Source organism: Apteryx mantelli, chromosome 29 (genome assembly GCF_036417845.1).
Source record: "Apteryx mantelli isolate bAptMan1 chromosome 29, bAptMan1.hap1, whole genome shotgun sequence".
In the NCBI taxonomy this organism is placed as follows: Eukaryota; Metazoa; Chordata; class Aves; order Apterygiformes; family Apterygidae; genus Apteryx; species Apteryx mantelli.
The window spans coordinates 4,063,338-4,080,315 of NC_090006.1; the positions used below are offsets into that span (position 1 = coordinate 4,063,338).

The 16,978-nt window shown below is 45.4% G+C and overlaps 1 protein-coding gene across 1 annotated transcript; it reads right to left on the reverse strand.

Annotated features, from left to right (window-relative positions):
• Nucleotides 1–6,137: 6,137 nt before the first annotated feature.
• Nucleotides 6,138–10,847, reverse strand: NEFM (neurofilament medium chain). Its single transcript, XM_013954335.2, has 3 exons — nucleotides 9,772–10,847; nucleotides 9,347–9,471; nucleotides 6,138–8,122 (listed from the first exon to the last, which is right to left on the reverse strand). Exons 1-3 carry the CDS (start codon nucleotides 10,831–10,833, stop codon nucleotides 6,703–6,705), a joined length of 2,607 nt encoding a protein of 868 aa, XP_013809789.2. The 5' UTR covers nucleotides 10,834–10,847; the 3' UTR covers nucleotides 6,138–6,702.
• Between the last annotated feature and the right edge of the window lie 6,131 nt (nucleotides 10,848–16,978).

Genomic DNA, 16,978 nt, shown 5'->3' on the forward strand with positions numbered 1-16,978 from the left:
TTCCTTGTATGTGTCATGTGTCACTGATGCATTTAATGATGGGTAACGTGGTATATTGTGAGCATAATTACAGCTGAATACTCATCTTTCGACCCTGTGCAACAAGATATGAGACACTGGTTTCTGTTTCTTTCTAGTTCGTATCCTGGGGGCCTAATATGCAGACAAAGTGGTATTGGAATTTCTTAATGTAGGTGCAAATATGTAATGTCCACATGGGAATTTGACCACAGTAAAAAGACACTGTGGTCTGACTGTGCTCTTGTCTTGGTGCCAGATCTGACTGGGCTGTTGTACACACAAACACAAGATCTTTTTTGCTTAATGAAAGTAGGAGGAATTTTAACTGAACAGCAGTACAGGAGTAAAATCAGTATTGGCAAAGAGAAGAAAGATATGAAACTAATATAAACATGGGTGTTAAGCAGCAGTGGGATGTTGTTTACACTTTCAATAAAGTGTAGTCAGTGATAAAATGGAAGAATGACTGCTGACTTGAGTGAGGTTTGGCACAATCCCTCTATAAAAAAATAATTAAGGCTGTGTCCTGTGGTGAGGAATTGGAGGGAAGGCCAGTGTGGTGGGGGGAGTTCTCCCTGCTGTGTGGATGTGAACTGCCTTCTTGCAGCATGCTATCCTAGGCCTGCACACCGCTATGGACTGTAGAGGCTCACTCCAGTGAGAACTTGTCAGGGCTTTTTAAGCTTTTGAGTATCAGCCAAGGAAAGGTCTAATCTGATCTGTGATCAGACATGAAATTGGAACAGCTCAAAGAGCTGGAAGAGCAGCAAAGCCTGACAGTAATTCTGAAGGCAGTGTCGATGTCCTCCTGTCCTGTAACCTGAGCCTATTTATTTTCCATAGACTAAAGCTAGTTTGCAGAATTAAACCTTATACTGAGGGCAAGTGCAAGATGAACAATTTACAAAATTTTGCTGCAGATTAAATCACCTTAAATAAGCTGAATTTATGAAAACTCATGTTAAAACAGATAGGTTCTCAGTCAAATTTAGTTAGCTGAATTTTACATAAGAATTTGGAATACTCTTTAATTTTGTGCATTGATTTCATGGGATTGCTTGATTTGCATTAACTCTCCTTGATGGCCCCATGTAGACAGAAAGAAAATGTCTCTTTTTATACAAATTTGGGAGGGAGGGAGTTCCATGGACCTCTCCCTTTTGAGCAATGAAAGTTATTAAAAAAAAAAGTGAGTGAAGTAAGTGCCTAACAAATGTCTTTCCTTCCAAACTTTCAAGAGAAACAGCAGGAGAAAGAAAAAGGAGCTTTGGCAAAAACATTCAGGAAAGAGAACTTGTGCTCACACATAATTCCCATACCTCCTTTTCAGGGAGTCCCTGTAGCATTTCCTAATGCTTTTTTTCCCCTTTTCTTGTATTTTTTGATGCTTTTGAGAACCAGAAGGCAAGCAACTCAAAATTAGTTTTCCTTTTTTATCAACAGCAGCTCTTCTGATGACAGTTTCTTTTCAAAATTCCATTATTCTACTCTTCATAGAGATTTTTCTACATGTGTGTTTATGCAGGCATACTCTTACAAAGCATGTTTTGTCTTCCCCCTCAAAGCAGTGGACAGCAGTGTGTAACTGCAGTACAACGGACAAGATACTCGCAAGCCAAGGTATTTGCGCAGCACTTTTAAGAGTTACCGATTGGAATACAGGAGGCCTGCTCCTTTTGGTATGTGGTATCCCTAGTTCAAACACAAAACTTTAATTACAGCAGAGTATTGAGTGTAAGAGATGAGACTTGGAATTTCACTTCAGTGTCCCATCAAAAATGCTTAGCATGGCAGTTCAGTGGGAAGAGAGGATCTGATCCTACAGAGCAAAAAGCACTAGTTATGCAGTAGATTGGGACTCATCACATAGATTAAAGCCAAATCACTGTGAAATAGATTGGCATTCTTCAATCCACTGCCCATATTCTGCCTTTCTGCAAGCACTATGAGCTCCTCATAACTTCATCGCTTTACAATATCTGGTTTTGCTTCCTCTTTCATGTTCTTTCCTATGGATAAACCCCTTCTTCTCTCAGTCCTTTGCATCCATTTCTCTTCTGGGGAAACAATACAGCTTAATCAGGTCTTACCTCACTGCAGCTTTCTAGACCTTTGTGGTCGGACTGCTAGGGACACCCTCAAACCAGCACAGGGGGGAGGCAGGCGTCTGGAGACTCACCAGCAAACGCAGATTTCTCCCTGCAGTGTACCTCAGTCTGAGCCTCACTCCTTGTGTGGTTTTTTTATGTATTGCAGCTGAAGGAGAGATTTCACTAGACTGTGCCGGCAATGTGTGAGTCACAGTGACTCAGTAGCAGTGAGCTGCAGGGGCTGCCCAGCCTGGTTTGCTCCCCCCGGCCCTGCCTCGCTGCAAAGGCAAACGGGCGAGAGGAAGGGTGGACGTGTGTGTTTGCATGCCCAGATGCTCTCAGAGTTGCGGAGATCCTGCTGGCAACACTTGTTTTACCTTTGAAAATCCAGGAGCGCACTTTGACGCAATGCAGTAAAAGCAGGCAGAGGGAGACAGGATAGAAACTTTCCCTTGCTTTAATCCAAGTTGCAGCCGCAAGTGAAGCAGCAAGCCTGTCCCTGAGTTTTCTCGTGCTGTTTAAATAGACTGGATTTGGCATGGGCGAGATCTCTTCACAGGGAGGACGAACACAAAGAAGTCCCGAATGCTTTTCTTTTCGAGATGCACATACCTGTGCACATAAACGCACACTCAAGCATGTTCCCCTTCTGTACGGCAAGAGGAAAACATTGTACAGATATAACATCCAGATTCTAGGAATTTACTTTCCAGTAGCTAAATAATTTGCAATTCATCATTTGCTGCCTTCCTAGATTAATTAAGTGTAATTTAATCCTGAACTGAAAAGGAAAAAAGCCTGCAGGTGAATGGGAAAAACACAGACCCTGATATCTAGAGAAAATTCCAGTGCCTGACTCAGCACCCTGACAAATGCAATCTATATGTTTTGTAATACTTCACATTTCTTTTCTACCTGGATTTTAATTCTGGAATGCTGAAAATCTTTCAGTCATAGCTCTCCAACAACCTGCAATGGTACAAAGCTCTGGTTTTAGAGCTCCCTAGGTCCTGAAGTCCCTGGGGGTCTTGATGGCATGCCTTAAATCAGATGCATCAATATTCACAGAGCACTTCTTTAATTATTACTTTTTCCTTCATTATCTTTCGTATCGATTAATGAACTTCTTTGGTGTTTGAAAGTAATTAATTCCTTCAGTGGTTATGCAGAGTCAAGAAGTAATTGGTGCAGAACAGGCAAATAACATAATATTTATGCCTCTGTGCCCTGAAATTGCACTATCATCTTCTGAAACTGTTTGATTGCAGATGTCAGCAGACAAAACCTCCTGGCAAAATTAAATATTAATCAGATCTTGTAGTTTTCTAAATATTTAGAAATGTGTTAACCTGTTAATTATTTCTCTTAGGATTTGATAGAAACATTTGCAGTGGGAGGTAGACTAACATGAATTTATTTTATATGTTAGATCATAAAGAGAATATGAAAATATTTTTATTCCTCCCCTTTTTCCACCCAAAACATATTTCAGCCTTCAGTTATTATCTATGACTGCATTTTAAGAATATTATGAAGTATACCATGCAAGTGGGTAGTCCATGAGTTTACTTTCCATGTAGGCTATGTCATTGCTTTCTGCAAACCCCTCTGGTCTGTTTGGTTAAATTTAGCAACAGCCAAAAATTCTGACCATCCTATTTCCTGGAAATAGTTTAGATAACACTTTTTATAGCATAAAGAAATTCTCTAAATGGAATAAACAGTGGCAGCAAAAGGAATTTTATGCCTGTATGGTCAAAATTTAATTCAGTGCACAAGGATGATCCTTCTTTGTTCTTGATGCTGAAGATGCCTAACTTTCTCTGTTGTGAGTAGCTCACTGGCTTCACAGTTTGTGACATTTTAGCAAATTCTGAGACTTATTTGGAAGTGTATAGAAAGAAAGTTTTATGTTAAATATTGGTCTCTGCTTTAGTTATTGTTTTAATGTTGTTGCTCTCAAAAATTTGCATTAGACCCGAGCACAAAGAGACAAATAAGTTGCTTCAATGCTCACAGTCCACTGGAGATTTCTGTATTTTAACAGAACTCAGTACAAATACTTACCATTCTGCATTACTTCTGACTGTGCTGACAATAGGTATGACTGGGCTAGTTAACATCTTATTCATAAATATATAGTTATTTTTATGTCCATATACACATGTAACTTCCATGAATAAGCTTGCTACAGAGAAGCTGCCATTTAATTTGCTAACTCTACTTTAATTAAATGTCACTCAACCAGCAATCTGTTGAGCACAGATTTCCATTAATGATATCAACAGGAGAAACATTCATTACTTTGCTACACAAAGACATTTAGATTCGTTTGAAAGGCTTATCTGCTGTGGACTTCTCACATATTCTCCAGTGGGGAACATACATAACCCTTTCAATTAAAAACTCTTTGATTTTCAATTATTGATAGGATAAAGAATTGGAAAGCATATGCAAATCATAGATTTTGACCAGACCTTCAGTTAGTCAACAAATTTCAGGATGCTTTGTATGCTGAATCCAGGCTGCCGAAAAAGTGGTTTGCATTTCTTCACTATTTATGGTATGTGAGGCAGTAGCTGTGCCCTTTCTTTGCTTCCCTTTTAAAATGCGATAGAAATAAACGTGATATCAATCCCATAAATAGACACATAGGGCCAGAGTCTCAGGTGACAGAAAAAGCTGGTGGTCTACGAACCTCAACAGAGGTGTGCTAAGCAGTTTTTGAGATATTTTTTATATATTAATTAAACAAGGTCTTGATAGCACATGGATTTGATTCCCAGTAACCTTGAAACTTTGTATAAGCATTTGACTAGATGAGGAAAAACATTACTATGTGCAAAATGTGTGTGTAGAACTCCACCAAACTGGAATTGGGGCCCTCCTTCTTTTCCCCTTTTGTTTCATTTGTCTCCATTTATTTTATTTATTTTCCATGCAGTGTGAGTTTTAGAGGGCACTTTAAGTAGCACTGTTCTTAATAAAGCCAACCTGCAAGTGGCAGCAGACACAGGCCAATGCTCAGGAGGCCTGAAAATCTCAATCTTTTTTCCCGTTCTACTGGAAAGGAAAAAATTCTTTCACTTGATTTCATGTATGAATCATATCACGTGTAATCTGAGCCCCAGTTAGCCTAAGTTCAGACCTTGGAATTATTTTTAGATGAAAAAATATGTAAAATATGAATTATATTTTTGATATTTCATATCAGTGTCATCTTTGGGACAGTTTCCTTTTTTCCAGGAATTTATTTGCTCTCAGTTTTGAAACTTTGTGCTTAGAGAGAGATTTCCCCTGTGGATCATTTGAGACAGAGTGTTGATGAGAAGGATGTCACCTTATAATTCAGACAGGAATAAATCGCAAGTTACCATATTCTGAAGAACACAAGATGTTTTGGTTGAAATGACTTAATGGGTCTCTGCTCATTTATTAAGTGAGAGATGGCTTTCATAAAAGATACCGTGACCAGTACCGGTTCACGTACAAGCTATCGCCACAGGAAAGCTAAGGAATGAATGGTTCTGGAGATCACCATGTCTTTAAGGCTCACCTTACATATTGAGACTAGCATGTATAGAAGAAAATTACTACTTCTCTTATACTTTGATTAACATTCTTACACTCAGTGCTATGCAAGCAGCATTACTCAGATAAGTAATTTTGGCAGCACATGGCCTAGAGACCTTTTCATTATTAGGAAAAGCAATTGCAACTCCTTTATAGGTATATAAAGGCCAACCTAACAGAATTCAAAAGAGTTCTCTTTACTCCAGAAAGCATGGGATATGGCTCTTAAGCATTTGCTTAAATAACACTAAAACACTTGAGCTTATGTAACCACATAAAGTTACAGGAAGTTTGTTCATCAAATCCAATTCAGTCTGGATTTCTAAGTGAGGAGTTAGAGAACAAAAAGAGCTCAAGCAATTTTTAAGCCCATGCAACTCCATTCCTGTTCAGGACGGCTTAATCAAACTTCAGGGAAGGATTTTAGTTGGAAGAGAATCACCACACAAATCATGTTTTCAGTATTGACCTTTATTGAGCAAGAACTGCTGTGACGGTTTTACATCAAACAACAAAAGGTTGCATACTGTGCATGTCAACTAGGTTCTCCCATGAGCAAAAGTCCACCCTAATTGCACCAGTGAGGTAAACATAATTATTTATAAGTAGCTTTAAGGCTAGGAGAGTTCTGTTTTTCTCATGAATATTACTATTACTGTTTTCTGTTTGTTTTTGGCTCAGTTGGTTCTTTGCATAATACGTCTTAAGTCGTTCCTCAGATATGTCCCTCCAACAGCTCAGGAAATTCAAAAGCTTCCTTTGCACATTTCGTCTCATGCACTATTATTATTATTTTTTAGTTCCCCAAGCTCTGTGGAGGGAGTACATCTTGAGCCTGCATGCATTCCCCCCCCCTCCCCTATATTGCACAAAAAAGTAAAATACTGTGTGTTTGGAGCCTCCATGAGAGAACCCATTCTGCTTTAAAGCCGTCACTCACATGCATTTTGCAGCTGTCATATGGCTTAACCTTTTGCACCGACCCAAGCTCTTTAATTTTATTTTGCTATAATTTGTTTTATTCACTCTCTTTGATCTCCTTTACTACAGCATGTGAAGTAACTTTCTCCACTTTCTTGGTGGACACTAGTTTCTCCTCAAAGCTTTCTTCATGTTCCTCTACCTTCTGAGTGACTGTCACGGACTTTGTGATATATGTAGTTGTACTGTCCCCACCTTCGCTAGTGATTTTCTCTGCTTTTTTGGTTACTACAACTTTTTCACCCTTATCATCAGTTGGGCTCACGTCTAGGCCATTGGTGACAACTCCCTTATCTTCCTCCTCAGCCTCTTTCTCTTCCTTTTTCTCCTCCACCTCACCATTTACAGCAATGTCTTCTTTCCTGGACCCCTTAGAGGCCTCTACCTCTGCGCTAACTTTTGTTACCTTTGTGACAGTGATGGTCTCTTCCACCACAGGCTTTTCATCTTTGACTGGGGAGGCTGGCTTCTCTGGAGAACGGGGCTTCTCTGGAGTCACCGGCTTCTCTGGAGAACGAAGCTTTTCTGGAGTCACCGGCTTCTCCGGAGAACGAAGCTTTTCTGGAGTCACCAGCTTCTCTGGAGTCACTGGCTTCTCCGGAGAACGAAGTTTCTCTGGAGTCACCGGCTTTTCCAGGGCTGCTGCTTTCTCTGGAGTTGCAGGCTTTTCCGGAGATGCAGGCTTTTCCGGAGATGCAGGCTTTTCCGGAGATGCAGGCTTTTCCGGAGAGGCTACCTTTGGTGTTGCTGGCTTCTCCAGAGGTGCTGCTTTCTCTTCCTCCTTGACTGCTTTCTCACCACCTTTTCCCACTTCTCCAGCTGGTTCTTTCTGATCTCCCTTGGCCTGCTCTGTTACAGGAGATTTAGGTGGGGATTTAGGTGGTGACTTTGGTGGAGGTGTTTTGACCTTCTCTACTTTTGCTCCTGCTACAGTTGCATCCACTTCTTCAGCTTCTCCCTTCCCCTTGGCCTCAGCTTCCCCCTCTTCCTCAGCCTCTTCCCCTTCTTCCTTTTCCTCTATCTCTTCTTTTTCAGAACCTCCTTCTTCTGCTTCATCAGATTTTGCAGCTTCTTCCTCTTCTGCTTCTTCTTCCTTCTCCTCCTCTTCCCCAGGTGCAGCTGCTTGTTCTGCAGCAGCCTTCTCTGGAGCTATTTCTTCCTCTGCAGCTTCTACCTCTTCTGCCTTTTCTTCCTTCTGTTCTTCTTGCTGGGCCTTTGCTGCTATTTCTTCCGCAATAGCTGCTAGGGCATCTTCCATTTCAGACTTTTCATCCTCTACTTTTGTCTCTTCAATGATTTCTTCTACAAATTTGTGCTGGACCTTCAGCTTTGGTGGTTCAGCTTTTTTCTGTATTTTACTTGTTATTGTGACAGATGGTTGTCTGTGTGTGAATATGGGTCCAGTAATGCTTCCAGAGAAGGCACTGAATCTTGTCTCTTCGCCCTCCAGTAGTTTCCTAAGGGAATCAAAAGGGGTGGGGGAGAGTGAGCATAGAAACCCAACATGGGGGACAGCTATTGAAATATTTCCCTTTTCATCAGCAGGATGAAAACAGTTTTTTGCATGTATAGAGCTGATCAGCATAATCCATCATCCTCAGCCTGGCTTCTGCTTTCCTTGGATCAGCTCTTTTGGAAAACTCATATTCAGCAAACAGCTCTTTTAGCTGATAAGCTAAAATTCATCCTTAAGGTCAAGAACTTTAGCATGGCAAACTGAGTAACTTCATTAGATTCATTATGACTTAGGTCAGCTGAGAACTGGATGCAGCCAATGGACTCAAAATATTGTGGTTAAGATTTTTCGGAGTCTACTAGAGCATACAGTCTAGTTCTCAATAGTCTGGGCATCCACCTTCCCAGTTTGCCTTTGAAAACTAGAGGCTTAAGATTTTTGTCCAGCTAACCTATCTTTGGCAGCAAACAGCCTTGGAACCTAGGGTATCTGCTGTCTATGTTCATCTGTGAACAATGTGAGGACTTCAAGGGATCTGAAGCTGTTTTCTGTTTTGACTTCCCTTATATTCACAAGGATTTTTCTTTCATCTAAGCCTGTGACCCAGAAAAATCAGTAGTTCTGATTAGAGTTATGAAGTGATGCAAAGGCGGCTGAAAGAGCCTGCCAGGTGGTGGCAATAGCAAGCAGCGTTCCTGCTCCAGAATCAGTTCAGAGTGGTTGCCAAAGGAAAGTTGAGCAAGAAAGCTAAAGTGTTTGTGACAAGCAGATCAGCACTCCCTGCTTGCAACCATGATCAAGCAAGTGCACTTTGTCTCTCAAGTGAGAAAAGGGAATTCAAATGACAAGCACCACTTGCTTGGCATATGCAAAGTGAAACAAACAAATTAAAAATAACCTTATCTTTTGCTTCATCTTCTGCTTTTGTAAACAAGGGCAGGATGCGGCACCGGGGTGCCACTGCATGAGTCATGCTAGCCTGTTCCCACTGAGGGCTTTGCTACTGATTACCAGAGAGCTGGTCACTAATGAACCCTGGTTTCTTACGCTAAAGACTTCTCGGGTCTGCATAGATTTTGAAAGTTGTAATACATTTGGTTAAGCTTTAATTCCACTTATGTTCAAAGGATGTAGTTATTTCTTATCAGTGATAAGGCTTCGCAGAAGCAGCAGCATCTGCAGTGCTATTAATATTCCAGACACATCCGCAATGATCCTACTGTACCTGTATGCAGCAATTTCAATATCCAGGGCCATCTTGACATTGAGGAGATCCTGGTATTCCCTCAAATGACGGGCCATTTCCCATTTTGTTCCTCTAAGCTCGTTTTCCAGCTGATGAATCGTGTCCTGCAACAGACGCACAAAACCTCGGTGACAAAGAGCTACGTTTCATGCAGAGACACAGCAAAAAAAAAAAGTTCCCGAAGCGGAGACTTTCAGGAACTCACGCAAACACGCCGGGAGCGAGGGCGGGGGCGCAGAGCGGGGACCCCCTGCGCCCCCCCGCTCTCACCGCCGGCCCCAGCGTGCCGCCCCGCAGGCAGCCCTCGGAGCCCCGCAGTCGCTGCTCGGGCGGCGGCTCTAGCGCCCCGCTGCCCCCCGGCGCCCCGCTGCCCCCCGGCGCTGCCCCCCCGGGCCCCGCGGTACCTGGTAGGTGCTGAGGTCGTTGTTGTGGCGCTCCTCGATGTCGCTGAGCTGCCGCTCCAGGGACTCCTTGGTGCCGCGCACGGACTCCAGCTCGATGCTCTTGGACTGCAGCTGCCGGCGGTACTCGGCGATCTCCTCCTTGGCGGAGCGGATGGCCTCCTTGTTCTGCTCGGCCGCCTCCGTGAGCTTGGCGTAGCGGCACTTGAACCACTCCTCGGCCTGGTGCATGTTGTGGTCGGACTGGCACTCCAGCTGGGCGCGGATCTCCTTCAGCGCCGTGGTGAGGTCGGTCTTCAGGTAGTCCTTCCTCTCCACGGTGGCGTGGGACGCCTGGAGCTGCGCGAGCAGCTCGGCCACCTCCTCCTCGTGGTTGCCCCGCAGGAAGGCCACCTCGTCCTGCAGCGACTGCACCTTCTTGTCCAGCTCGGCCCGCATGAGCGAGGCCTCCTCCATGTCCTTGCGCAGGGCGCGGATGGTGGCCTCCGTCTCGTCGCGCAGCCGCGCCTCATCCTCGAAGCGCTCCCGCAGGCGCTGGATGTCCTCCTCAATGTGCTCCGAGTCCAGCTGGATCTGCGCCTTCTCGTGGCTCACCTGCTCCAGGACGCCGCGCAGCTCCCGCAGCTCCTGCTCGTAGGCGTCGCCCAGCTGCGCCCGCCCGGCGTGCTTCTGCCGCAGCGCGGCCAGCTCCGCCTCGATCTCCTTGTTCTGCTGCTCCAGGTAGTGCACCTTCTCGATGTAGCCGGCGAAGCGGTCGTTGAGCCCCTGCAGCTGCTCCTTCTCGTTGGAGCGGCTCAGCTTGAGCTCCGCCGCGCCGTTGAGCAGCGAGGACTGGCTCACGTCGAGGCTCTCGGCGGAGCTCAGCACCGTGGAGCCGTAGGCGGCCCGCGCCGCCCCCAGGTTGGGGCGCTTGTAGGAGGAGGAGACGGTGCTGCCCGAGCCCCGCGACCACGACTGCGAGCGGAAGCCGCTGGACGGGGAGGCGCTGGCGCGGCTGTAGGTGGCGCGGGTCTCGGTCACCCGGCGGTACGAGGGGTTGCCCAGGGCCTCCATGGCGTAGCTCATGGCGGGGCACTCGGGGGAGCGGGCGGCGGCGCGGCGCTGCTCCGGCCGCCGCCGCCGCTTATATAGCCCCGTCGGGCGGGCGGCGGCGCCGGGGCGGCCCCGCACACGTGTGCGGAGGGGCGGCCTCCCCCCGGCCCGGCCCCGGGCCCCGGCGCCGCCTCCCGGCGCCGCCTCCCCGGCCCCTTCCCCGGCTCCCCCTTCCCTCCCCCCTTGCCCCGCTCCTTCCCTTGCCCCTTTTCCCTCCCGCCCTTCTCCCCCGCTCCCCCTCTCCCGTGCCCTTCCCTTCCCTCCCCCAGCCCCGGCTCCCCCTTCCCTCCCCCCTTGTCCCTTCTCCCCCCTCTCCCCCCCCCGCTCCCTTCTCTTCTCTTCCCCCTGCTGCCCTCTTCCCTTTCCCCTGCTCCTTTCCCCTTGCCCCGCTCCCCCTTCCGTTACCCTGCTCCCCCTTGCCCCTGCCCCTGCGCCTGCACCCCTGCCCCTCCTCCCTTCTTCTCCCCTTGCCTCCCCCCTTCCCTAGGCCATCTCCCTTCTTTCTTTCTTTCTTTCTTTCTTTCTTTCTTTCTTTCTTTCTTTCTTTCTTTCTTTCTTTCTTTCTCTTTCTTTTTCTCTCGCTCTCTTTCGCTCCTTTTCTCTTTCGCTCTTTCTTTTTCAATTTCTTTTTATTTTCGTTTCTTTTTATTTCTTTTTGTTTCTTTTTCTTTCTTTTCTTTCTTTTCCTTGCCGCCTCCCCCCCGCTCGGGCCCCCTCCCTCCCCCCAGTCCCCTCCCCCTCCTCCCGCAGACGCTATGGCGGAGCGGAGCGCGGGGCCCGGAGCCGGGCCCGCCCCGAGCCCGCCGAGCAGCGGCCGCCGGAGCCCGCAGGGTAGGGCCGGGGCCGGGGCCGGGGCCGGGACCGGGACCGGGACCGGGGACCGGGGGCGGCGGCGGCGGGGCGGGGCGGGCGGCAGCCCCGGCCGCGGCGGTTTCAGCACCACGGGCAGCTCCGGGGCCCGGCGCGCCGCGGCGCCCGCAGTGCGGGGGCGGCGAGCGCTCCCGATCCCCATCCCCATCCCCATCCCCATCCCCATCCCCATCCCGCAGCCGCGCGGGGGGCTCGCGGCGCGCAGGGGGCCGGGGGCACCAAACAAGCATCCCCCCACCCTCGCCTTCCCCCGGCGGGCGCTGACATTTGAAGGTCAGAAGTGCCTAAGGAGGGGAGCGGGGCGGGTTCGCCGGGTGGCTTTGCGGCAACGCGAGCTCCCTGCAGCCGCTCCCCCTCCGCCCGGGGTAGAGGGCAGGCGCAGGAAGGGGGACTCTGCAGAGGGAGGCTGGCTGCCTTCTGCCGTGCAGCCGCTGCAGTGCTAGTACAGCCCGGCAGTAAAAAAGAGTTTAAAAGATCCCCTGGCATCCACAATTCTCTGCCTTGATTCTTCTTTCTCTCCCTCCCTTCCTTTCTTTTCCTCTGACCCTCACATTCTAATCTAATGCTTGGTGCATTGCTTAAAAATAAACTCTCCTTCTTTGAAACCTTGCAAAACATTATGTTTACATGGTACAATATACTTTCGATGGGTTGCATTACAGTGACTAGCTAACATCCAGACTTTGAACTTCTCTTGGATGTATTACAGCTACACAGGCAATTGATTAGTAAAGTGTAAAGAAAAAAAAAAAACTGCTGGTGCTAGAAAAAGCACTGCTACTGCTCCCCTAGCAAAGTGAAGCAATGCTGAGGGGGATAGATTTTAACTCCTCATTCGGAAAGGTGCTGAATATGTGTCTCTGCTTGTGCAGCAATCTGTGAATTTTCAAGTAGGTGATCTTGTTAACAGGCAAAGTCCCAAAATTGCCTTCTTGCCTTGAAACTGGGACATATACAATTCCCATTTTTGCTGCTGCTGTGGCTTCATTGTGGACAGCAAGGGAAGTCTGAGGGACAGGGTTAAACTTTGCAAACCACATGGAACATCGGACCTCCACGGGCTCATTAATATGATGCTGTCATAGGACTGCAGCACTGCAGTCAGTGGCGAAGAGAAGTCAGAATTATCCAAGGTACCTCCTGAAATGCATTTGCAAACATAGGCTGTTAGATGCACTGTTAAACCTCTCTGGAGTTTAATAGGACAAGCATAGAGAAAAGGTTTCATTATAATTGAAGCAATTATGGATTCTAAATTTGTTCCATTAATTTTGGCAAAAGTTTTCTCTGCAGGAGAAAGACATTCCTCTGGATTTAAATAGTCTATTATGGCATTGCATTTTGTTTCTTTTTAGAGAAGAGGATATACTATGATCTGGTTCATTACTGTTTCTTCCCTGTTAAGTAATGACTGGGGAGGAGGGAACACAGAACATGTTTTTATACATACGGAAAACTTACTGTAAAAGCAAACATATGGTTAACAGAGGTGCTTGGGAAATTTTATTATCCTTTTAATGTTCTGAAAACAAGATAATGGTGTTGAAAAGCAAGTAAGAAGGGACTTATTTAACTTTGTAATAAAATTCCTTCTCATTAAATACACTGATGCATAGATTGTTTTAAATCCATTTATCCAGTATGCAAAACATACTGTTGCTTTATAATCAAGCAGTGATAGAATTTGACTTATTCATTGCATATTTAAATTCAAGCAATGCAAACCTCCGCAGGATACAATCATTTTCATAGTACGTATTGATTACCTTAGAAATCAGGGTATTCATTTTAGAAAAAGTTTGCATTCACACAGACATTTACAAGCACCTACAGAAATCCTTCTGAAGTAAAATACATTGCTTTTATTTAAAATGCATTCTGGTAACATTCACTTCTGATCCCTAATGAGATGTAGGTGGACAGTGCTCATGCTACATTACTCTGAAGGTGATCTGAAGGTTAGAATGAGTCAGGGAAATCAGTCAAAATGTTGCCTTATTTCTGTTGAGCAACTAATTCCCTTTCCTTGATATCAATATCCACTATGGAGATTTTGAAATTAAGGTCAGTATTTCTGCTTATAGAGAAGTTTTCACCTCAAGGTTTAACAAACAGGCATTGCTACTTTGGAGCAAACAGCAATGTGATGTCTCATGCTTTGAAGCGAAAGAGTGGAAAGAATAGTCACTCACACAGAAACAAGAAGCAGCAGCATTGATTTTAATCCTAGTTATACTCTATTGACAAACCTGCATTAAAGAAATACTATAAAAGGATGAGACTGAGTTCTGCAGCCTCCTTAAAAAAAAAGAAAAAAAGAAAGGAAACAAAACACAGGAGACAGCATTGCACGACGGTCTGACTGCTTCCAGATAAGGGAATTTAAAACACATTAAATAATGATTAATTAACTTGAAAATGCTAGAATCAGCTGGGTAGAAGAAGAGATGGTGTGTTTTGTTTTGTTTTGTTTTTTATGGAAGGACAGTGGAATGAAACGGACTGGACAGATAATGTAATGCAGTTAGTTGGGACTGTAAAAAAATCATTTACAACTTAAAGGGGGTTTCTCTTAGAAAGCGGCTGCCTACTTTCAATATAAGCCTGATATAAGAGGAAAAGGTGTAAGCAATATTCATGAAAGGAGGGGAAACTCCGACTTCAGTAGGAGTTTTGTCAGAGTTAAAAAAGAGTAAGGAATCCACTCGTATTCAGCACCACAGAGTGGTGTAAAGTGGTGTAACTCTCTCAGCCAATGAAGTTACACTGATTTTTATTAGCTGAAGATCTTGACATCCCAGCATCTTAGTTGGTGACCATAAGCTTACCACAAATAATGGCCCAGATAATCAGCTGGCGTAAAGTGGTCTCCTTCCAGAAGAGTCAACAGAGCAAGGACGTTTTGGTCCAGCTGAGGATATGTCCTAATAATATTTATACAGCGACAGCTATGAAAGAAAATGCTTAGGCTTTTGCACTAAGGGCCTAGTCTTATGAGGTGCTGGATACTTCCTGAAAAAGGCTTTAGGACCTTAAATCCTAATGAAGGCAGGAGTGCTCGGCAGTCAGCAGGCGCGCACAGCGCTCTGCAGGATGGGGCTGTGGCATGAGTAAGCAGCGCCAGCGCTGAGCTGCACCGGCAGCTGCTCAGGAACTGCCGCTCAGCGAGCAGCGTTTACTTTTTTTTTTCTTTTTGTAATTTTTTCAGGATCCTGAGACTTGAAATATCGGGTTGTGTATGGGGGTTAGTGGTGGGTTATCGTTATCATTCACAGTTGGGCAGCTTCTCTTCAGCATCGTTTGGGGACACAGTCAGGGCAGAGAAGGAAAGGGGAAAAAAGCATAGGGGTGGGGACTGAAAGAAATGTGGGCATTTCAGTTCAGTTTATCTCAAAGTTGCTGGGAGTGGTGATGAGGCAGGATTGCCTGACAAATGTAGCTACTTCCAGCTTTTTGCTAACGTGCCACAGGATAAAACACAGAGGTTCTAGCGGGGAATGGTCGTGCTTTGAAAAATACATATGTTCATTTTCTTTCTATTCCAAACTAGACTTACTCAAGACAGAACTATAACACAATAACATTTTCCTAGCACAATCCTGGTTTTCCTCATTCTCATTCAGCTAGTGATTGTGTTTTAGAACTTTAAATCAAACATTTCCAGACACTTGCATTATTTTCTGTATGCAGAAATGCTTTGGGTTGCCTTTGTTGATAATAAACTGCGCCTAGAAAGGAATAAATGTCCTAAACAGCATTTGCTTTCAGTTTGTGAGTGAATGAAGATTTCTTGCAAATTTTTGCGGCTCATCATTAAGCTTACTGCTGTTACTCACTTTCCTGGATGTATTTGCTGCGAGGGCAGTAAAACTACAGACCCAGGTTTCTTTCAATGTCAATACCAAGAATGATTTCACAGCTACAAGCATACTTCAATAATTTACTAACTTTCAGTGATTTACTAACGCATTTTCAAAACGCTGCATTGCACGTTTTTGATAACTTCTGGAAGGCAATGTTTGCACTCCTGGGCACTCCCTGCCTCGTTTCAAAGGGCCGGTTCTCAGCGTGTGAGAATGCACAAAGCCCTGGCAATACCCAGCTGCTTCAGTGAAGGGCTCCACCTCGAGCGTTATGATTAATAATAGAAAGATAATTGTGAGTCAAGAAAAGTTGCGGATCCTGCTGTGAGTTAGTGCATCTTTATAAGGCATTACCTGGCATAACGGCATGCACTTGGATGGGAGGGAAGGGGATTATTTAGCACCTCCAGCTCCAGGACAGATATCGCAGTCCCCCATTATCCACGAATATATTCTAGTACCATATAGAGTCCTTGGACAGCTAACCCCCTCTCCAGGCTACTTAATGTTGAACTCAGTCCTGCTCGTTCCTTGAACTGCTCTTTGACCAATCGCCTATAGATGTGCAATGAGCTTGCTAGGTAAAAAGGCGACTCAGCATACAAATGAACCGTAACCTTTTCTAATGACAACATTTCTGAAGTAATGTCCATGTACATTAAACAGATATTGGAGAATTTGTTTCCCACCAGAGAACTGCTTTGTGGATTCCCATATCAAAGACGCCAAAAACCGACAACGCAGCAATCAGGCTGGCTCGAATAGCTTTCTTAGGTGGAAGGAGTTTGGAGGTGAAGGTTAACGCAATAGAGTCGGAAGCAAACTCACACACGCTTAATAAAGGAAATGAGCTCAGATGAAGACCTTGAGCCTCAGTTTCCTCTCCAGTGCTCTTCCTCTATATCATCAGTGCAACAGGGATGCACTTCTGATGCTACAGCCCTGTTATAATGCCAGAGCGATGTAAAAAGATTTGCATGCAGTATTAGACTTACGTCCTCTGTCTATCAATCAGAAAATCTTGAAAAATATGTAGCAGCTATAAGACTGCTCTAAGGACTTCAGTCATAATGATGCTTGTTAAATATTACCATCTTTTACACATAACTACCATTTTGTCACAGCCAGCTTTATTCAAATACCTTGCTAGAATTAACTCACATGCCTGTTTGGAGGACTGGCTTGAGGTGCAGCATGAATGAGTGCGGAGAGTGGCAGGATGCTTTGCAAGGCTATTCAACGGTAGTGGATACCCAGCCCAGCCTTTGATGAGGCTGGAAGTACTTGTTCACCCCTGGACTGAAGGAAGGGCTCATAACAGAGCTGCACCGGCCGAGTTTGCATGTTCTAAAATCAGATTCACTGGGGTGTTGCAAATCACATTT

Bases quoted from the DNA above. Each gene is read 5' to 3' on its own strand.
- NEFM (XM_013954335.2), bottom strand. From the start codon at position 10,833: ATGAGCTACGCCATGGAGGCCCTGGGCAACCCCTCGTACCGCCGGGTG. The intron at 9,472-9,771 runs GTACCGCGGGGC...CGTCTGTTGCAG, and splicing joins ACGACCTCAGCACCTACCAG to GACACGATTCATCAGCTGGA. The intron at 8,123-9,346 runs GTACAGTAGGAT...TGATTCCCTTAG, and splicing joins ATTGAAATTGCTGCATACAG to GAAACTACTGGAGGGCGAAG.